Below are 22,028 nucleotides of genomic sequence, written 5' to 3' on the forward strand. Positions count from 1 at the left end.
AGCCCAGCCCGGCACAGACGCGTTGGTGAGCGTGAGCCGGAGCGTGGGCGCGGAACAGAGGAGCTGCCCCGCTGGGGTAACGGCTTCTGCAGGGGCATGGCTCGGGAAAGCTGCTGCACGAGGTCAGGGGGGGATCTGGGGAGCTGCAGACGCTTGTTCTCCCCCCACAACGTGGGCTCCCCGCAGCTGCAGCCTCGGGAATTCCCCACTTTCTCTCTGGAGCCACCTCTGACCCTGAGGCACTTTCTCTGCTGAAACCGCTCCGGTGCAGAGGGTGCAGGGGGAGCTCTGCTCACACACAGCCACAGAGGGGCTTCCCCAGCCTTTTGCACAGGAGCTTGTTTCCCCAGCAGCTGGGCCCTGACAGGGCTGTTTGCCCCATCTCTCCTCCCTCAAAGCCCAGGTTCAGCACCCTGAGACACACCATTCAGCTCTGCCACGGCGGCTGCTCTCCTCTCTGGTGCCGTCTGACCGTGGCCACGTGTCAGAGGAGCAGCTTTCCTCCCTGCTCCCATCCCTCCATGGTTTCCCTGTTGGGGGACAGTCCAGCCCCATGCCCTGCCAGAAGCTGCAGCCCAAACCACACAGGCTGTTATTACATGAGGAGAAAAGGACTGATGACCTCCTTCCATGTCTCCTGCCAACGCTACCGTGGGGACTCTGCCCCTTGACGGACCCAGGGTGCCCCCAGCCTGGATGCCCATCCTGCTGTGCCCATGCCATGGGTGTCCTCTCCATCCCACATTTCTCTCTGGAGCTCTCTGGCCTTGCCCTGCCATCCACTGCCTTTCCCCCTCCTCATCCCTGCCTGCTTTGCAGAGACTAAACTGTTCCACGGGGTATTTTTACACTGGGGCACCTCTGACAGCCCTTGTGACTGCGCCTGGCTGGGAAGCAGCTCTGTGTGTCACATGGCAGACAGTCACACCGCTGCTCTTCCTTTATTCTGACAACCTCTCACTTCTCCTCCTGTCCTTTTTTTCCCCCTCCCAGATATTTTGCTGCTGTAGCCTGTGAGCAGCCCCTTGAACCTGCAGGGGCTCTGCTTTAGCAGATGTAGGGGCGCGAGGGGATTCTCAGGGCAGGGCACATCTCTGCCTTGGGGCTTTTGGAGATGCCACCAGCAGACAGGACCTTTCCTTGGTGTACCATGAGGAAGGAGCAGGGCCCAGAACAGACACAGAAGCAGCTGCTTTCTGTGGCAGCAGCCGAGCATCTCTCCCGATTGCTGTTAACACAAGACTTGATATCCACGTTCCCCAGGACTTTTGACCCTTTTACCCTCCAGCACTTGCCAAGGTCAGTGTTTCAGCAGCATCCTGCAGCAGGGAGTTCCAAGGCTGGACCTGAGCATGCTGAATTATTTCTTCTCCTCTGTTCAGACTTGCTTTTTTCCCAGTTTCAGGCCTCGTTCCCTTTTTGCTTGTGTTCTGACTAAGGGAAACTCCAGCAGATTGCTTTGCTGGAGGAGCACTGGCTGAGCTTTCAGTCAGCACTTTGCATTATATTTCACAGCATCAGAGAATCTTTTTGGTTGGAAAAGCCACTTAAGCTCATGGAGTCTGAGCCCTCCCCTTGCAGTGCCAAGCCCACCACTAACCCATGGCCCTCAGCACCTCACCCGAGGTGCCTGGCAAAGCCTCCTGTGGTGGCTGTGCTGGGGTGAGCTCCTGTTCCCATACCAAGACACCAGACCAGTTCATTTTGGGCCATTCTCTGGCAAAGTTCTGGTTTCCCCCATAAATGAGAAGCAGTGGCAGTAAAGATGCTCTTGGGCTGCAGCATTTATTGGGGTGGTGGCAGCTCACCCTGAGCAGAGAGCAAACCCTAAGCTATCGCAGCAAGCAGCTACAGCAGGCTGGCCCAGGAGCTTCAGAGGCAGCTGAGCAGCAGCTTCCCCAGCAGAGCAGTGGCCAGCAGGCTGGGGGGGTGCAGGGCAGTGGCCCCCCCCCCGTTCCTGGAGCCCCTGGGAGCCCCGTTGCAGTCGTCGCTGAAGCAGCAGCGCAGGGTGGCTGCGCCCGAGCCGCCGTGCCGAGCCTGCTCACAGAAGGACTTGTAGGAGCAGGACTTGATGATGCTGTCTGCAAGGAAGGGCACAGGTAAAGTGTGTGTGGAGGGGAGGGGGTCAGGCAGCCCAGGGCAATCAGAGGCTTCTCTCTTTCCCCACTGAGCTGGGGGAAGGCAGAGCTCTGCGTTACAGGTGTGAAATCAAAGGCACACGGGACTGCCCAAGGGATGGTCACCCTGCTCCCAGCTAGGGCAGAGCACATGGCACAGCCCTGTGCCCACCTAGCCATGGCCACGGGTGAAAACACAGCCCAGGCTCCAGTGGAGCCAGGGAGCTTTTGGGAACCATCTCTGTAGCTCATCCCTGCTTCCCAGCACTAAAGGGAACCAGCTCCTGGTCTGCCCCAGTGGATCCTCTGCTTCCCCTCACCCTCTGGTCCCACACCCCAGCCCCTCCAGTCCCCCCCAGCACCCCTGGTGCACCCAGCCCAGGGCCTTACTGGGTGCAGTGATGGTGGAGCAGGCGTCAGCGTACTGGGGGCAGCTGTGGGAGCCCTGCTTGTTGCAGTCGTTCTCGTTGGCTGCGATGCATTTGTGGCATTTCAGAGCTTTACCTGCACAAAGATGGGGAGGAAGGAGGAGGAAGAGGAGGAGTGAGAGCAGCAGCAATGGCTGAGGGGCTCCATGGCCCCCAGCACAGAGCAGGGGAGTATGAGATTGAGCAGCAGGCAGCAGCTTTGGGGTGGGGGAATCTCTCCTGTCTGTGAAACTTGGTCAGAACTCCCCCAGTGTGACTCTGATGAGCTAAACTGGGCAGCCCAGCTCATCCGAGTCCTGACACTGCCAAAACCCCCTGGAACTGAGGGACCTGTGATCCCCCTGACACCAAATCCGGGCAATCATAAGATATTGTATTCAAATCTGCCTCCTTGTGCCAAATTTCCCTTTCCTGAGCGTTTTTGGGCAGGAGAAGGGAGGACTCCTCCACCCAGCCTCTGGGGGTGTCTTTAACAGCAGCTCCCCCCTTCCCTTGCCAGTGCCCAGGGGCACAAGTGCAGTGCCAGGCTGTGCCTCAGGAAGGACAAATCATCTCCAAAGCGTCCTCAGAGGAGGCCAGAGGGATGTTAGATAAGAGCAGCCCCCGTGTGCGTCACAGCTGATAACAGGGGCAGGAGCTGTTGGAGCCTCTAGGGGAGGGAATTGCAGGGCTGCCAGAGGTCCCTGCAGGCTTTGGGAACCAGCTGAGCACACCTGGAAGCATTGCTTTCATTTTCTGGCACTAAGAGGCTTTAACTAGCAGCACTGGTTTAAATATCTGCAGGCAAAGGACCACTCACCTCACCCCTCTGCCAAAAAACCCCCAGAGCTGAAGGTTCTGCTCCTGCCTGAAGTGATGGGTTTGATGCTGGTGCTTAAGCCCCAGCTGGTGCTGGGAGCAGAGCGTTTCTCTGCTTTGCTGGCTGAGCAGAGCCCTCTCGTGGCAAGTGGAGCCTGGCCCTTGGCTAGTGAGGACGATGTCGCAGGAGGCCAGAGCAGCATCTCCTGGGGAAGGAGAGAACCCGTGTGTCGGGGAACTGGGATTTCACTGCACCAACCCCCCACCCCCTCGAGCCTGGGTTCCACAGGGGGTCACTCAGCTCTGCAGCACAGCACAGCCTTTCCTTCCCCCTTCCCTAAAACACAGTGGTGCTTCATCTTGTCTCAGTGCAAAGATCCTGAAGGCAGCCCGAGCTTCTGGGCATTGCTGTGAGCACTGCAGCCACCCCCCTGCCTTTTAAGATGGCTTTTTTTTCTGAATGTGTGTGATTCTGCCTTTGAGAAGCCAAGTTTGAGCTGGGAAGCTCCATTCTAGTGATGAGAAGCTGCTGTTCTGTGGCTCAGCTACCCCTCAGCCCTGGGCCAGCAGCTTCTGTGGTCCTGATGGCAGAGGGAGGGTGAGGAGCAGGATGCTCCAAGGAGGAGCAGAAGCCACCAAGGAGGAAAAAGCCACCATCCCCACCCAAATGCCATTTTCTGGCATGAGAGCAGCATGGGGCAGGGCCACAGTGGGGAGGCAGCAGGGATGGGGGCAGGCAGCAAGCAGAGGAGCAGCTACAGCAATCTACCCTGCCCAGCTCTGCCTCGAGCTACAGGACACTTACTGTCTCCAGCCAGGGATGTGACGATGGCCAGGGCCAGGAGGGTCTTCAGGGTGGACATTTTCAGCAGTGAGCAGCCCAGGGCTTGTAGCCTCTGTTTTGTCTTAAGGTCTTAGAGCTAATCAGCTTGGGTGATTGGATCACTGGGCTGGGGATAACACACTTACTGCAGCCCCTGCTTAATGCCATCTCAGCAGGGGAGGACAGGACGAGGCTGCCCAAGGGCATGGGCTGGCAGAACACTGGTGCTGCTGGAGGTGGCCAGAGCTGCCCATGGTTGCCAGGCTGGGCTCTGCTCCCCATGCTGCCTGTGCCTGTTTTGGGATCCTGCTCCATCTCCAGCCTCATTACCCTTCAAAGCTCATGTCCAAGCCCACGGGCTCTATCAGACAAACCCCTTCCTGCAGCAGCCAAGGTGAGGGGGCAAAAACCCCTCCAAAGCTTTCAACCCCCCAAAAGAGAAGTGCAAGAGGGAGCCAGCCTTAGCACCCAGGGCCACAGAAGGGTACCAGGGTTGGTGTGGGGATTAAGGCAAGTCCCACAGTGGAACATCTCACCCCTGAGCTCTTCCTCCTGCCCCAGCACAACCTGCAGTGTGGTGAGAGCCAGGGGGGGCATCAAAGTCCTCTCAGGCCTGACTTTCAGAGCAGCTATGAGCAGGGTGACAACCACACTTATTTGAAACCAGCTGTACTGTAAACCACATTAATAAAACCCAAGTAGAACACTTTGAGCCTCCCTGGAAGATGGAGCCAGCTTCTCCCAGAGCCCTTTCCCCAGCCTGAGAAGCAGCCAGAACGCTTTCAGGAGTCAGAAACACAGGTTTTATTCAGGCAATGAAACATGGGGAGGAAAAAAATAGAGAGATATATATTAGTACTCATGATAATAATCTCATTTGTGTGAGGAGAACTCTTACAAATCTGGAGCTGACATAGAAAAGGGAAATGATTGTACATCCAAACCCAAGGGCAAAGCAGGGGGGTAGTAGTCAATGCAGAGACAGCTCCTGCCTTGGCAGGGGCACACTGGAGGGAGGGCTGGGAGGGCTTTGCAGAGGGTGACTACTCCTTGGCACTTCATCATGGGCAGGGATGTGCTGACACACACACACACACACACACACACAGACACACACACACACACACAGACACACACACACACACACACACACACACACACAGAGACACACACACACACACACACACAGACACACACACACACACACAGAGACACACACACACACACACAGAGACACACACACACACAGACACACACACACACACACACAGAGACACACACACACACAGACACACAGACACACACACACACACACAGAGACACACACACACACACACACACAGACACACACACACACACACACACACACACACACACAGAGACACACACACACACACACACAGAGACACACACACACACACACACACACACACACACACACACACACAGACACACACACACACACACACAGAGACACACACACACACACACACACACACACACAGAGACACACACACACACACACACACACACACACACACACACACACACACACACACACACAGAGACACACACACACACACACACACACAGAGGAGCAATGGGCAGCGAGCCCTGAGGGTCAAACAGGGGAATTCCAATCCTGCTGCAGGAAGGAGATGGGGTTGCAGTGCAAGAGGCACAAGGGAGTTGCTGGGCACCTGCTCTGCCTCCTGCCCTGGACTGGCAAGTGCCAGTGCTGAGGCTGAGCCTCTGCACACGGGATGCCCCAGCCCTGCCCCTGTGCAGCTCCACACACACACCACCCATCACACACAACCATCCACCATTAGAGAGATTTCCAGAGAGGGAACTGTAACCATATTATAGTTAATAAATCATTCCTTAGGAATCTTCTTTGCCCAGGCAGCAGCCAAAGTAGGGCCAGAGGTGGGATGGGGAGGATGCTGCCAGGGGGGTTACTGCTGTGGGAGCTGCTCCCCACAGGCTGCCTGGCCTTCAGCCTTCTCCTCCTCCCCTCAGAGGACAGGCTGCAGCTCTGACCTCAGGCTGAGGTTGTGGGAAGTGCTGAGGACTCAAACTGCTGCCATTACCTGCCACATCTTCAGTGCTCCTAAAGAGAGAGACTGGCCTCAAACCCACCCAGGGCAGGCTCCCAGTAAGCCCAACACCCTGAGCCTGGAGCTTTAACATGACCCCCCCTGCATGAACAAACCTGACCCTGGCTGGCCACAGCAAACACAGAACTCACATTTCATCCCTTCAGGATGAAGCACAAGGCTCAGGGGGACTGTGACCTCCTGCACTTGGGCTCCAGCAGCCTCATGCTGGGGTCTCTGGGCACAACAGCAAACCCCGTGTGCCAGCCCAGAGACTGGCCCCAGTCAACTCTGCAGGAGCCCTAAAAGCAACACTGGTGACATGCTCCCTTCAATGGCTGAAGGGCTGGAAAGAGGAAAAGCCAACTCCCCAAGAAATCCCTGGCTCTCAAGGGGCTTCACTTACCTGCACACACCCTCAGAAGCTCCAAAGGGTTTGTTCCCCACCCAAGCCCAGGCAAGTGTAGCCACCAAAGGGTCACCACATCCAGGCAGGAACGCTGCTTTGGAGTGGGAGATGGGGAAAGAAGAGGAGGAGAGTGATGCTGTGGTCTGCAAACCCCCAAATGCTGATGGGACAGAGGGGCTGGGGCTGACATTTGGACTCCTCAGGCAGAAATAGCCTTTGTAGGTGACCTGACAGAGGGTTTTGCTACCAGGGAGGTGTGGGGAAGACAAAGGGGAAAGGTAAAGAGGAGGGGAAAAAAGAGCTTTTTCCTTTCTGTCAGCTGTGCAAAGGGGTGAAGGTTCAGCATCCAGCTCCCAGTGGTACCAGCCTGGTCACTGGGAGCACTGGGCTGTGTGTGCTCAGGCAGGCTGCTGGCACCTCGGCTTAACCTGTACAAGAAATCCTCTCTGTACATAATACAACAAATCAAATAGACAGCAAGTGTATGGCTCTGCCTTAGAGGGCTGTTTGCACTGCATGCTCAACACAGGGAGTCAGAACATCGAAGGAAACCACCTCAGTTCTTCTACAAAACAAGGCAGCAGCAGAAAGGGTTGGGAAAGCTTTGGAGAGGTTGGGGGGAAACTGCCCCAACAGCAAAGATTCCCTTATTTGAGGCTTTACCACTACCAAGGGGATCCCCAGCCCAGCCCAGGGTTACTGCTCATGGCAAAACCTCTCAGGCAAGTGCAACAGCGTGACCAGGAGCTTGCACACAGCTTTGAACCCGTCACATCACCCCAGAGCCCTCCCCCAGCTGCCAGCACAGGGCAAAGGCAACCTCAGCACTTCTGCTGGAGCTTGGCATGGGCCAGAGAAGTGAACAGCTCAGGAACAGAGCAGGCAGCCTGCCTGCATGGGAAGCCAGAGCTTGGGCTGCAGCCAAGTGCTGTTTCCCTGCTGCCTGGGTCTGCCTGTGCCTGTGGAGACTGGCTTTTGTTTGCTTCTCTTAATATTCAGTGCTGGAAGGGCATTTGTGACAGCAGCACAGGAGCCAGGGCAGCACTGCACTCCCTGACTGGGGAAAAGAACCTCCAGTCAGCAGAATGCTGAAGCAGTTCCAGGTTTGCTTCCTTCCTTCTGCAACAGCCCCAGTGGGGAAGCTCACTGTGGCACAGGGAAGCAGCAGCAAGAGGCACAGAGGACCACAAAGCCCAGGCTAAGAAACCTCAGGAGATGCCAGGCTTGTGGGCAGAGGGATGGACAATCCCAGCTCTCCTGAGCCAGCATCTCCCCTGCTTCTCAAGCACCTCTTGGTGCAGGAGCCTCCTGCTCTCCTCTTGGCCAGACTCTCCCTGGAGAGGACTTCAGTTCCCACTGGTGCAGCTGCCCTGGGCTACTGGAAGGAGTGAGCAGAGAGCCTGAGTGCTCATAAATGCTAATAAAGTGCACCAACACAGAGATGTCAGCTTCCTTCCTCCAAGGCTGGCACAGCCAGGGACCAAGAGCTGCTGTGCTGTGTTTCACCCACACACCAGAGAGCAGGACCAGCCCCATTGACCCCCCAAACCACATCCATCTACTGGGAGGCTGCTTCAGCCAGGGGACCCACACTGCTGGCCCCAAGCCATGTGTAATGGGTGCCAGGGGGACTCTGAGCCCCTTGGTTGCCTCCCCAGCTGTGCACCCGGTGCCAGATCCCCTTCCCCAGTGCAAGGGCCATGGTGTCCCAGCCTGGCATCACCACATCTGACCGTGGGGCTGGGCCTGTGCAACGTGAGGACAGTGAAGGGACAGAGCCCGGGGTGGCACCTCCCAGCTGAGAGGTGGCATCTGTGCAGATGGCCAGCGAGGTGGCCACTCGCTGTGGAGCCCAGGAGGGACACACACCCCCCAGCCTGACCATGGGGAACCCAGTCCCTGAGCCCCTGGGGTGCAGGGGCTGTGTGGGGAGCTGGAGCAGGCAGCTGGATGCGTGTGCTTCTCTGCTGGGAGGGTTCCTGGGTGCTAAGGCAAAGTGCTGACGTTGGGAGGAAAGCTGCAGAGTGCAGAGTGCTGGAGGAGGGGCAGCCAGGCTCAGTCTGTCTTTCCCAGCTTTGCAATCAGCTCGTCACAGATCTTGGTCAGCTCCTCGATCTCCTGGTTCTGGAAGGAAAGAAGAGCTTGAGGAGCTCCCCCAGGGCAGCACAGATGGGGGATAACACCCAGGTCCATCTGCCACAGACAGATCTGCTCCTGCATCTTCATCTGGGTGCTGTGGGCACCCCTGGGCTCATCTCATCCCCTCCAGACCCTGGTGCTGCAGCCCCAGTGAGCCAGCTCTGCCCATGCTCATGCCAAGCTCCTGGCAGCCCTGAGCTGGCAGCCACCTCACTGCAGGCAGCCATGCCTATATCTCAGCAGAGCTTGCATCTCCTTCTCAGCATCCCAGGATGCTGGGGCTGGAAGGGCCCTGCAGAGCTGCTGCAGCTCCAGCCCCTGCTCCAGCAGCTTCCCCTGGCTCAGGGGGCACAGGAACGTGTCCAGGTGGGTTGGAAACCTCCCCAAGGAGCCTCCACAGCCTCCCTGGGTAGCCTGGGCCAGGGCTCCCTCCCCTCAGCACCAAAGGACTTTCTGCTTGTGTCCCAGTGGAACAGTTTGTGTCCCAGTGGAACAGTTTGTGTCCCAGTGGAACTCTTTGTGTCCCAGTGGAACTTTCTGGGACAGGACACAGTCACCATTAAACAGCCGAAACCCAAAGCAAACAAACCAACAGCCCCCAAGCCCCTGCAAAACACTTCCTGGGCCAAGATGCTGTCCATCACCAAGAGGATGCTGAGGTGGATGCAGAGGGGAGGGAGGGCAGGTACCTTCTGCTGCAGGGCTCTCTCCAGGGACTCCACCTTCATCTGCTCCTTGCGCAGCCCCGCGTGCAGCGCCGCGCTCTCCGCCTTCGCCTTCGCCCGCACCACGGCGATCTCCTCGTTGGCCCTGCCAGGGGTTTGGAGAGAAGGGGCTGGGTGGTGCCCACACCTGGAGTGCTGTGGCACCACACAGAATCCATCCCACCATCGTTTCAGCTGGAAGAGGCCTCGGGGTGCGACCACAGAGGTGGGAGCACGGCGCCGGGACGCAGCCGAGGTGGGTTTGCTCAGGTGGGTTTGCTCAGGTGAGTTTGCTCAGGTGAGTTTGCTCAGGTGGGTTTGCTCAGGTGGGTTTGCTCAGGTGAGTTTGCTCAGGTGGGTTTGCTCAGGTGAGTTTGCTCAGGCGCAGGAGGATGGGTTCAATCAGCTCCTGCACGCTGCTGGGTGGGAGTTGTGCTGCCTCAGGGGGAAGCTAAAGCAGCTCCTCACCTGCCTCACTCGAGGCTACTGTGTGTTGGCGAGCTGCTGCTCATCAGCTGAGCCTCTGGTAGCAGCCCCTTTGCACCTACAGGCTGGAGCCCTCTGGCAGTGATTGCAAACAGAGCCTCAGTTTCTCCATTCAAAAGAGCCCCAAGCAGAGATCAGAGAATGCATTTGGGCCTTTGTGCTGGCTCACTTCCAGCCATTTACAGTCACTTGAAACCCAGCTTTTCACATCAATAAGCTCCTGCCTTCCACCCTCAGGGAAGCCAAACAGAGACACTGCCTTACAAGGTCTTTCAGCCCCCAGCAAGCTCCTGCATGACCTTACTTGTCTAATTTCTCTTCTGCATGGACTTTCAGGGCCTGGTAGCGCTGCTCCTCCTGTTTCACCCGGCTCAGATAATCCTGAGCACACTTCTTCAGAGCCTCCTCGTTCTGCAAAACAAAGCAGATGCATCTGCTGAGCACACAGATGCTGCTCTGCTGGGCTGATACCAACTGCTCTGAGTGTCAAAGCTTTAAATAGAAGGAGCTTCTCCCTTCCCTGGAGCCCCTTGTCCAGCTTGGGAGAACAGTGTGTAGGTGGGAGGGGGGTTTCTCAGGGTGCTTTGCCCTGGAACCTGCTCTTCCCTGGGCCACAGCTCTGCCCAGGGCACGATGCTCCACTGCTGGAATGTGGAGAGGAGCCAAAGAGCCTCCCTGTGCTCCCTTCCAGCACTGGAGAGACTCTGCTCCTTCAGCACAAAGAGGGCAGAGGAGAGGAGAGCCATGGTGCTGCTGCATGGGACAAAGCAGGGACAAGGCTGCACAGAAATTCTGCAGCCAGGGACTAGGGAGAAAGAAGAAACCAAGGTAAGGACCTTCTTAAAGCCTTCTAGGACACCCTTCAGGTTTTCATATCTCCTGAAGAGGTCTGACAGGGACCTTTCCACCGAGTTCAGGTCTGCCAGAGCCTGGTCCTTTTCCACCGTGAGCTGCTGCAGGTTCTTCTGAGACGTCATGTTTGTCCTCTGCTCGTCCTCTGGGAGGGACAATAAAGAGTGGGGACACAGTGACTGAGCAGGGATGCCTGTGGCAAGCAGCTCCCTGCCCCACGTGCCTGGCCAGGCAACAGCAGCTCACCTATCATCTGGGCAATGGTCTTCTCATACTCAGCCACGATTTTCCTGGCAGGAAGGGAGGAAAGAAGCAAGCAGGTAAGAGCTGGTGGGTTTTGGCACACACATACCTACAGCTCTGCTGCCCCAGGCTCTGCTGTCCCTTCACAGAACCCCAGAATCCACAAATAATGGGGCTTGGAAGGGCCCTGCAGAGCTCACCCAGCCCCAGCCCCTGCTCCAGCAGCTTCCCCTGGCTCAGGGGCACAGGAATGTGTCCAGGGGGGGTTGGAAACCTCCTGAGGAGCCTCCACAGCCTCCCTGGGCAGCCTGGGCCAGGGCTCCCTCACCTCAGCACCAAAGGACTTGCTCCTCCTGTGCCAGGGGCACTGCCTGTGTGCCAGTTTATATCCATCACCCCTTGTCCTGCCACTGGCCACCACACACCAAACACTGGCCCCAGCCTCCTGACACCCACCCTGGAGGGACTGAGCAGCATTGCTGAGGTGCCCCTGAGGCACAAAGGGAACACATCTCCTGGCAATCCCACCCTGCTGACACTGAGCCACATCATCCCACTGCAGTCCCATTAACTCACCCTGGATGAACACAGACCAGAAGGGACCAGAAGCATTTTACCTCATCTCTAACACTTCCTGGTGACTCTCTTCATATTTCTTCTTCCACTCATTTGCTTCAATCTCCTTTGTGATGATCTAGGTTGTAGCAAACACAGGACACATGGGACATGCTCTGGGTGGTTTCCCTTGCTGTCCCACGCCTGTGATGAGCAGGGGACCAGACCCCATCCTGGGCAGAGCTGCCCCTGCTCCCCCCAGCCCTCAGGACAGGAGCAGGATCTCACCTCCTCTCTGATGAGCGTGAGCACAGCTGTCTTCTCACATTCACTGAGGCAGATGCCATCCAGGGGACTCTCAGTCCTGCTCAGGCTGGTGACTGCTGCAGGAGACTTGTCCAAGGAGCACAGCCTGGGATTGCCCTGGGAGGAATCACCCAGCTGGGATGCTGCCTGCCTTTTGTATCCATCCTGCTTCCCCTCTTTGGGGTGTTCTCTTCCATTCTATCAGCCTCTGTTCAGGCACTGAGCCTCCCTACCTGCACAGGGACAGCTCAGAGCCTGGTACCAGACACCCAGCAGAGCCCAAATGGGGATTTTAGTGCAACTTCTGCCCAGTCCCTTACATGGGACACACAGGGGCTGCCCTGGAGAAGCAGCATCCCAAAGAGGAGACTCAGGAAGGGCCCATTTCAGAAGGAGCAGACCCAGCTCTGAGCAGAGATGTGCTCACATCTGCCACCCCTTTGCTCTCCCCATGGCTGGTTCAAAAATCTCTCGAGCCTGGAGGCTCTTTGCTGAGCCACAGCAGGAGCTCTGCAGGGGCTGCCCCATCACCCCCATCACACATCGCTGCAGCTGACGCAGCCACATTGCTGCTGGCAGCTGCAGGGACACTTGCTGAGCCTTGCTGACAGCCCCAAATACAGCAGGGAGCTGCTGGGGGGCACAGGCTTCACCTCCCTGCTGAGCAGGGCTGTGGCTGCCCCAGCTCTGGGGCTGCTCCCACTCCCCTCCCCGAGGGACAGCCTGTGGTGCCTCAGCTGTCAGGGAGAGCCCTGAAACCAGAGACGCTCGTGCAGGGCTCCCAGCACCCTCCAGTTTCCATTGCAGGTGCTCCCAAGAGGGCTGAGCAGGGGGTACCCCCATCACCCCCTGCCTTCTCCCCTGAGATCCCGTCTCCTTTGCACCAGTGCTGCAGCCACAGGGACCAAACTGGGGGGAGAACCGAGCCCTGGGACCCAGGTGCCAAATCCTGCCTGGATGCTGGTCTCATCCTTTCTCTCAGGGGGTCCTGAGTCCTGAAAGGCCTCCAGAAGAGCATTCCTTCAAAGGCTGCCTCACACCACCGCCTGTTCCTCCCTTTATCATCCCAGCCCAAGTGACAGCCCCACGCAGCCATCTCCTTGGGAACCAGCTGCCAGGCCATAAATAGAGAAGTGCCTGGCAGGAGACAGGCTGCTGCTGCAGTGTTTTGGAAACCAGAGCACCACAGCACTTTCCTCCCTCCCCTCCTCCCCTGAGCTGCTGCTTCAAACCCTCCAGGGCTCTTGCAGCAGTGGGCAAGCAGGAGCCACTCCCCCAGAGTCACCCCTGGGTGCAGGTTTGGGTCTGGGCAGCCCAACCCTGGCCTCTGTGGTTTTGGCAGCAGCATCTCCCCAATGCACTTGAACACCTGCAGGTCCCTCTGCCCACTGCCTGTCCCATGGCAAACCCTCCCACGCTGTGCTTTTGGGATGAGTCCAACTCATCTGCAGGAGCAGAGGCTGCCCACGCTGCCCCTGGCCCCAAACAAAAGGTTCACTTTGCCCAACGTCCTTGTGGGGCTTAGCACAGTTAAATCTGTCTCAGAGCAGCTCATTGTGCTGATGTTGCTAATCTCATTGTCATCTGCTTGCCACCTCCAGCAGCTTTGGGCAGGGGTGGCTAAGCTGGCACGGGGTCCCTCTGCAGCAGAGGGGTCTCAGGGCCACTGCAAGAGCTCCTGGGGCTGATGTGGCACTGCCAGGGTCACTGGTGGCTGCAGAGCCAGGGCTTTTGTCACGAATCCCCCATCTCAGCTGTCAGCTGCCTTCCCCAGAGCAGCACCTGAGGATGGCTTGTAGGAGGCACTGGCTGCCCTGGGCTCCCCCACACCAGCCTCAGCTCATCCCTTCCTCTCTGCCCTTTCACTGCCATTCAGCCACATGCAAAGGCAGCATTTGCCCTCCCACAGCCCCATCCCTGGCTCCTCACCAGCCTGCTCCACCCCCAGCACCCCTCCCTCCCTCCCTCGAGCAGCAGTGCCCACCTCCCCTGCCAGGCTCCTCCTACCCACTAATCCCTATTCTTTAACCAAATCCCTGCGTGGGCTTTGGCAAGAAGTTTAACTCCCCAAGAACCTCATTTCAGAGAGCTGCTGGCATGGGATGAGCAGCAACATTTGGTGCAGCTTCCCCCCAGCCCTCTGCAAGAGGGGGGATCAGCTCTGCTGCAGCACTGGAGAGGGAGGAGGAAGCAAGAGGCACTCACAGGGAAGATGCCAGGCTCAGCTTTTTCCATCTGCTTGCAGATCTCCTTTTGAGAACCTAAAACCAAGGGAACACAACCTTTTAGCTACCAGGGACCAAGCTCCTGCTGGCACATGCAGATTTGCTGGGATGCAGAGGGAGTAACCCCTGAGCTTCTCCATCCCCTGAGGCTCTACATCCCCTGAGCTTCCCCTTCCCAAAAGGCTTCTTTGCCCCCAGCTCCTGCCCTGGCAGGGAGGATGCACCCTGCAGCCCTGCCAGCCTCTGCTCCCACTTCTGGAGTGGAAACCCACACTCCCCTCTGGTGGCAGTTCCCCCCTGTCCCCACACCAGCATCTCCCATGGGAGAGATGCAGGGGCCATTCAGCACTGGGCAGGATGTATCCCTGGGGTAAAGCCCAGCTGCTTGAGCCACTCCAAACAGCACAAGCCTCAGCCCAGCACCCTCCAAGGAGCTGCCACACAGCCCCTGTTCAGCAGCAGAGAGATGAAAGTCACCTTCTCCCTCCTGCAGCAGTGGGACACCCTCCCATCCCACAGAGCCAGGGGGAGAATTTATGAACCTCACTGAAACAACTGCAGCCCTGCCTGGCTGTTCATGTGTTAACAGGGCACAGAAAGGTGTATTTGGAGAGCCAGGAAGGAGCAACATGCAGCTGGGGACTGCAGGTTACCCCACGCCCTGGTCAGGAGCTGCTTGCCACAGCTCACAGCACAGTCCCTGCAGCCTCTGCACCCCTGCCTGGCCCTCTGAGACAAGCAGCAACAAATGAAACCTCCCAACCTCTCCACTGACTGTCAGATCTTTCCTCCCTTGAGACACAAAAGACTGTTTTCCTCTCCTGAGAGCCTGCAGCTCTGCACAGCACTCAGGAGCAATGATTAATGGGTGCCTGCACAGAGGAGAGCTGCAAACCCTCCCTGTGGCCATTCCTCCTGCTTGCACCTATAACTCTGCCATTGATTAAATGTCCTGTTGCTTGGCTTTTAATTATCTCTTAATGGATCGGTCAGAGAGGGTAATGACATGGCAAAACACCATTAGCAGAGGGGCTTCTGCAGCAAGGCTGACATCTCCATCAGCCACAGGACAGTAGCCCCACTCTGGTATCCTGCAGATGCAGAGGCAGGACACACACCCAGAGCATCACAGAATGGGTTTGGGTTGGAAAAGCCCCTGAAGCTGCTGCAGCCCCAGCCCTGCCCTCACCCTGCCCAGCCCAGCACTGACCCACAGCCTCAGCACCTCAGCTCCAGGGCTTTGGGATCCCTCCAGGGCTGGGCACTCCCCCAGCTCCCTGGGCAGCCTGGCACAGGGGCTGGCACCCCTCTCAGGGAAACAGTTCTGCCTCAGCTCCAGCCTCAGCCTCCCCTGGGGCAACCTGAGGCTGTTTCCTCTTGTCCTACCACAACCCCTTGTGCAGAATGCTCTGGACTCTGCCTGTGTCTAATGACCAACCACACTGTGATTCTCCCACAGCAGCAATAGTTGGAGGGTTCATCACAACTTGCAGCAGCCTTCAGCCCTGTCACTGTGCATCAGCTGTGTTGTCTCCCCAGCAGTGGGAGGCTGCAGGGGCTGCCTGGGCAGCAGCAGGGAGCATCTCCAGAGGCAGCAGGAGCCTCCTTACCTGGCTCCGTGCTGTGCTTCACCACTGGCTCAGGAACGTTTGAGCACTCAAAGTACTCCAGGTCATCTTCTGGCTCAGCTTTCTTCTCCAGCCCAGCTGGTTTCTGAGCAGAGGAGGTGGAGGCCAACTTCTCCTCATCAGTGGCGTGTCCATCCCGATTTGCCACCGCTGGGATTTCTGAGATCAAGGCTCCTTCATCCTGTGGGATCAAGGCACGTGCTTAAGCAGGACTCAGCTAATCCACAGGGATCAGGCAGCCAGGTTGCTGGCCAGCCCATGGAGAGCAAGGGGAGCTTTAGCATCCCCCAGCAAGCTGCTCCCCAGCAGCCTTTGGCAGAAGGACACACATGGTGCCAGGGACAGAAGCGATTAACAGGCCAAATCCATTAACCCAAGCACAGAGATTGGGGCTTTGCCCTGGGCCAGGGCTGGGATGGACACACACATGGTCCCCAAGGAAACATGTGGAAAACAGAGCATTAACTGGGCTGGAAACCCCCAGGGCCAGGCTCAGCCTGGGGTGAGCACCGAACAGAGCATCCCTGCAGCCAGGCAGCACCTCCCAGGGTCAGACCCCACGTACCTGAGCACAAACATCCAGGGCCAGGGACTGTGCCTCGTATTGCTTCGCCTTGCAGCTGCTCCTGCAGAGGAGAGAGAAGCAGCCAGCTGAGAGGGGCTTGCTCAGGGAGGGGCTCACAGGGAGGTGGTGGGGGCAGGAGTGAGACAGCCCAAAGCAAAGGGGAGGCAGCCCCAGCGCCAGCAGCCCCCTCCCCAGGGCAACCCCGAGGCAGGGCACGTTCCAGAACGAACAGAGGGCAGGAGCAACGAAACCACAGCACTACAGAGCAACTGGGTGTCTCCTGAGGTGTTTATTCCTGTGGAAGGATCAGAGGAAGGAGCCCGAGCTGCTGGAGGCGAGAGGCGACTGCCAAGGGTTTCCTCTGCTGCAGCCACGTCCAGTGTGACAGCATCCCCAGGTCTTGCTCCACAGTGGTTTTCCACGGGAAGGAACCATTCCCAGGCTGTCCCAAGCCTGCTCCCTGCAGCTGCAGCTTTGCCTGGGAGCTCTCTGCAGCATGTGTGTGTCTGCACTGCTGGGGCAGAGGGCTGCTGGTTACAGAGCTCTGCTCCGAGAGCACCAGAGCAACCTCCCGTGCCTGGCACGCTCCCTCTGCCAGATCCAAGCGCTGTCCCGAGGAGAAGGGCCTTGCAGATGGCAGAAGGTTTAGCTCAGCTTGATCTTCCAGCTGCCTGGATGCTCTCCAGCAAGGAAAAGTCTCCCTGGAACTACATCCCACGGTCCTGTAAAGGCACCCTGCCGGAGTCCCTCGGGGCAGGGCCGCAGGCACGGCCGCATCCTGACACAGCTCCTGCCAGCTCAGCCCCTGGGGAGCAGCTGTGTGTGGCACAGGGCTCCTGCCACTGAAGCCACTGAAGCCACTGAAGCCACAGGGGCTGAAGGAGTCAGTGATGAGATGCCACAAGCCCCAGCACTCGCTCCAGCACGAGAGAGAGAGCAGAGCTCTCCTCACACACCTCAGCACCCTCTCTCTGCACCTTCGGCCATCTCCTGCAGCTCACTGCCATGCTTGGACCCCTCAGAACACAGACAGTGGCTAAGCTGGAGACATGGGAGAGGGTAAAAGCCTCCCTTACTTTCAGGACTAAAATCTACCCAAGGAGATTTTAGGGACAGAGGTTGCACAGAAACCTGCTGCCCTTCTGTTGGCCAACACACTGGTCTGGAGCAGCTGCACAGCATCAGAAGGTGCTGGGAGGGGACATGCTGTGAGGGCAAGCACAGGCACACACCTGGGGTGCAGCTCTCCTTCCTCCCTCACCCCCAGGATCAGGTCCAAGGGTGCAGGACACAGCTCAGAGAGCAGGAGCCAAAGGGCAAGAAGGAGCCTGCATGCCACGGAGATGAGTGGGGCCAGCACACAGAGAGAGAGAGAGAGAGGATAAAAAGCAGCAAAGGAAGGAAGGAACCCAGGAGAGAGTACTTACAACAGAAAACAGAGAAATTTCGCTTGCTCAGAAGTCCTGAAGCACCAAAGCACAGACAGGGAGAGAGACAGATGGAGAGAAGAGTGTATGAAAAGACCCAGATCCAGCTCTCCTCTGGAGCTCACAGGGAGCTGCCCAGCTCTGGCTTTTTGGGAGGAAGACGCAGATGGAGGCTGCTCAGATCCTGCACTTACAGTGCTTTTGGTTGGGAAAAGCCCCTGAAGCTGCTGCAGCCCCAGCCCTCCCCTCAGCCTGCCCAGCCCAGCACCACCCCATACCCTGCAGAGGGAGGGCAGGGAGAGCCCAGCCTGGCATCTCCAACAGCAGGCTGAGACTTCAGCCACAGGTATTTATGGTACAACAAGCAAACCAGCAAGAAAACAGCGAGGTTTATCGACTCAACCTGTCCCCAGAGGAGATTAATTGCCAGGCAGGGCTAGGAGCTGTCACCATCCACACAGGGGTTTTAAATAGCACGGTTCAGGAACTAAAAAGGGGATTTAAATCGTTCAGCAAGGAACAAGCAGCTCCTCAGTGCCTGTGCTGATGTGATAAAAGCACCAAACAATCCTGCTCAGCCTCCAGCCTCTTCTCCTCTTGTTACAAGAGACACTCAGTGGCAGCTCACGAAACATCCCAGCAGCATCTGATGGGCCAGACCTGCTCCTGCAAGCTCCAGGAGACCTACAAAGCCTTGTGAGTGCCTGCCAGACCCTGCAGGCTCCAGCCCCTGTTGCAGCTTTGCTCTGACTTCAACACCCTACAACTCCTGCACTTCAAGAGCTGACCCTGCGACGCAAACCCCGCTCACGGAATCGTTTTGGTTGGAAACAACCTTGAAGCTCATAAAATCCAACCACTGACCTCACACTGCCAGGCCCAGCACTAACCCACAGCCCTCAGCACCTCAGCTGTGTGTCCTCCCAGTCTCTCCAAGGGTGAGGACTCCACCAGCTCCCTGCTCTGGCTGGCACCCGGGACACTGGCATCGCTCTGGGACACCCACTCCAACGCTCCCAGGGACTGGGGAGCTGCCTCTGCAGCAGGTCAAGGGGTGGGTTAAACAACCCAAGGCACATGTGGCTATTTTGGGCTCACTCAGAAAGCACAGGAGCACCATCAGCACCAGCACCATCAGCACCAGCACCATCAGCATCAGCCCCAGCGCCACGGCTGCTGCGCTCTGCGGGACGGACAGAGCTGCCCACTCACGTTATCAGGCGCGACTTGGGCTTCTTTGGGGAGCCTGTGCCGAGCTCCTCCCGCGCCTCCAGCGTCTGGGACTCGAGGATTTCGTTGAGGCTGTTGTCTGCAGCGGGGCAGGAGTGGCTGGTGCTGCCAGCCAGGGTCTTGCCGGGCTGAAACGGATCCAGCGAGTCCAAGCGATGGGGGTCGAAGCGGGAGGGAGCCCCGGGGAGAGGAGGCGAGTTCTGCAGCGCCGAAGTGGCAGCGAAGGGGGTGGCAGCGGGGCTGTCCCAGGGCACAGGGCCCAGCCTGGGGGAGCCCCTGGGGGGCAGCAGCTCGGTGGGGCCCCTCTCTGCATCCTCAGCCGATTTCTTGGGGGACTCTCGGTGTCTCTTCGGCGTCAGCTTGCTGGCTGGGATCCTGCTGCCCCTCCTGGGTGAAGCTCTCCTGCTCTCTCCTCCCTCTGTGACATCAGCCTGGGCTTTTGGGGGCTGTCCTTTGTGTTCTGGGGGCTCTCTGTGCTCGGCCAGGGGCTGGGGCGGGCGGCGTGGGGACGCTGGGGGAGAGCCCCCCACCACAGAGACGTCTGTGCTCTCGTCGCACCGCTCGGGGTGGAAGTGGCAGGATGCCTGGGGCACTGGGCTCTCCTCTGTGCTTTCCTCTGCTCTCCTCCCCAGTGGAGGTGTTTTCCCTCTCCCCAGCTGGCCCTGGCTGGGTGAGCTCTCCTGGGACGGGGCAGCAGCCTCCAGCTCTGCCAGCCCCACGCCAGCAGCCACCGCAGCCTGTCCCGGCGCGTCCTGGGGCACCATGGCCGGCTCCACAGCGGCGTGGCCAGCGCTGGCCCCGCTTCCCAGCACGGCTGGGGGCTGCCTCCCAGCCAGGGCTTGTGTCAGGGATGAGGCTTCATGGTTGGTTTCCCCTTCAGCGTCCACGCTGGCTTGAGGGGCTCGGGTCTCTGGCTGAGCCTCATCTCTGGGGCGCTTCCCAGCAGAGCTGTCCCTGCGAAGCTGGGCTTCTACCAGCGGGTCATCGTGGCCACTTGGCTCTGAAAAGATAAAAGGAGCTGGTTAAACACCTGCCTGCCACACATCCCCTTCCAGGAGGGTTCCTCTCCCCTCCCCACGGCTGCCCCAGGGTTGGATTTTACCCAAAGCTGCCAGAACCACCTCACCCCAGCTTCAAGCGCTTGTCTGCATCAGCCCAGCACACCTTCAGACACCTCCATCCATGCCTTTCCTCTCCCCACCTCTCCCTCCCATCCCAGTGGGCAGCAGCACCAGAGGTTTTGCCAATCCCAGCGAGGTCCCAAGGGCCAGACACCGGTGGGATCACTCTGGGGGTGGAAACACTGACATCCCGGTGGGAACGGCAGCGATGGGGAGTCACTGCTCACCTGGGTGGGCAGGTAAAAGTTACCCCAAGGAATTCAGGGAAGTATGACATGAGAAAACCCCACCCACTGCTCCTGACACAGCATGGGGTTGATGCTTTGTGAGCAAAAGCATCACTGAGCTGCATCAACACGAGGAGCCGAAGCGCCAGGAGAGCAAAAACCCCTCTGTGCAATTGGTGATGGGGAAGGAGGGAGGGAAGGGGGGCACAGGAGAGCAGTACTGAGCCCCCCAAAGAGCAGTGAGCTCAGAGGAAAGGGCCTGGTGGCAGGGAACGGGATTTCCATCCTGCTCCTCGAGTCTGTGCACGTCCATCTGCAGCACTCCTGCCTGTCCATCGATGGCAGGCTCCCCACGCTGCTGGCAGAGCTTCTTAATCACAAATCCTGATCCATGACTTAATCACTGTTACTCCAATCCCTGCCCCAAAAGCCTTTTACTGTTTAATCTTTTCTTTGCTGTCAAGGGATGGGGAAGCTCCTTATCCACGAGGTATCCTGAAAGCTACACCCACTGAACACCTAGAGCCAGGCCCTCTGCACAGGAGAGGAAAACACCCACTGCCACCTCCACTCAGCTCATCTGCACCTCCTCTCCTGCATCTCAATGAGGGATAAGCCTCATCTCCCTGGGAACTCCCTGGGGTAAGGCAGAAAGGGATGCTGAGGGGCTCAGCACCATCAGGGAGCGCAGGACCTGCAGCTCCCACTGGCACCTTTCTGGGGAAACACAGCCACGTGCAGCCCCAGCCCTGTGAGCATCTCCCTGTTCCTGTGGTGGGGGCATTTGCCACCAGCTCGTGTTTGCTGGTGGCTGAGGAGCCACAGGCTGGCAGAGGGGAACAGCAGGTCCCCAGGCTAATCCAGGACACCCAGCCAACAACCCTGACTCAGCTGATGCCTTGTCCTTTGCATAATTGATCTCCAGGATGCTAAAAGCCATGGAAATGAATCATGAGGGGCCATGTGCTCCCTGAGACTGCAAATAAAAAAGCTCCCTCCAAACAGTCGTTGTTTTGCTGCCCCAGAACACGCCTCAGTAAACAGCCACCCGCTGGATCCGTCCTTGGGGTGCAGCCAGGAAACCCCGAGGCAGCGCCTGCCAGACGCCTCCATCGTTAGCACCCGGGAACATCTCCTTAACAGACCCCAAAGAAAGCTTTCCTACCCTTGCCATATTGCTCAGATGTTTCAAACCTCACTGAGCCAGCCCTGAGTAGAAGAACAGACTTCAAAGCCAGGGCAAAAAGGCACCTTTTAAATGCATTTGCCATTCCCAGAGGAAGGTTCTGCAGCTGCTGTTCTCACAGACAGGAGCCCATCCCGGCTTCTAACCCAAGCAAGGAGTAATTACTTGTTGAATAACCAGCAGTTTGGCATGCAAACCACCTCTCCTTGCTGGGGATGCCTGCAGGGCAGGGAGAGAGGAAGGCTTGGTGCATGTCACCATCACTCAGAGCAACGGCTTCTCCTCTGCAGAGCCCCTTGCTCAGATCTTCCCATGGCGTGACTCGCTTGTGTTCTGCACCTGAGCCAGCTCAGCACATCCACACAACCAGCCCAAGCACTGAGGAACTGGAATACACTGGGAGATAGAGTGAAGACAATCTTCTGAAGCAGAGCTGCCCACAGGGACCTGCCAGGACCCT

The 22,028-nt window shown here is 58.1% G+C and overlaps 2 protein-coding genes across 4 annotated transcripts in view; both read right to left on the reverse strand.

The window, feature by feature from the left end:
* Nucleotides 1-1,872: 1,872 nt before the first annotated feature.
* On the reverse strand, nucleotides 1,873-3,268 carry LOC133628041 (prostate stem cell antigen-like). Its single transcript, XM_062015769.1, has 3 exons — nucleotides 3,259-3,268; nucleotides 2,508-2,621; nucleotides 1,873-2,081 (listed from the first exon to the last, which is right to left on the reverse strand). Exons 1-3 carry the CDS (start codon nucleotides 3,266-3,268, stop codon nucleotides 1,873-1,875), a joined length of 333 nt encoding a protein of 110 aa, XP_061871753.1.
* Nucleotides 3,269-4,946: 1,678 nt separating this feature from the next.
* Nucleotides 4,947-22,028, reverse strand: part of TACC1 (transforming acidic coiled-coil containing protein 1) — a 30,051-nt gene continuing 12,969 nt past the window's right edge. For all 3 annotated transcript variants that reach the window (XM_062015819.1, XM_062015818.1, XM_062015817.1), the window contains exons 3-13: nucleotides 19,017-20,034; nucleotides 16,378-16,438; nucleotides 15,795-15,993; nucleotides 14,165-14,220; nucleotides 11,942-12,076; nucleotides 11,716-11,792; nucleotides 11,102-11,145; nucleotides 10,840-11,000; nucleotides 10,308-10,414; nucleotides 9,503-9,623; nucleotides 4,947-8,798 (exon numbers count right to left, since the gene is read on the reverse strand). In XM_062015819.1, the coding sequence (XP_061871803.1) occupies nucleotides 8,730-8,798; nucleotides 9,503-9,623; nucleotides 10,308-10,414; nucleotides 10,840-11,000; nucleotides 11,102-11,145; nucleotides 11,716-11,792; nucleotides 11,942-12,076; nucleotides 14,165-14,220; nucleotides 15,795-15,993; nucleotides 16,378-16,438; nucleotides 19,017-19,798 (1,812 nt within the window). In that variant the 5' untranslated portion in view covers nucleotides 19,799-20,034 and the 3' untranslated portion in view covers nucleotides 4,947-8,729. The remainder of the gene's footprint in view (nucleotides 8,799-9,502; nucleotides 9,624-10,307; nucleotides 10,415-10,839; nucleotides 11,001-11,101; nucleotides 11,146-11,715; nucleotides 11,793-11,941; nucleotides 12,077-14,164; nucleotides 14,221-15,794; nucleotides 15,994-16,377; nucleotides 16,439-19,016; nucleotides 20,035-22,028) is intronic.

This window comes from Colius striatus, chromosome 27, assembly GCF_028858725.1.
Source record: "Colius striatus isolate bColStr4 chromosome 27, bColStr4.1.hap1, whole genome shotgun sequence".
Lineage (NCBI taxonomy): Eukaryota > Metazoa > Chordata > Aves > Coliiformes > Coliidae > Colius > Colius striatus.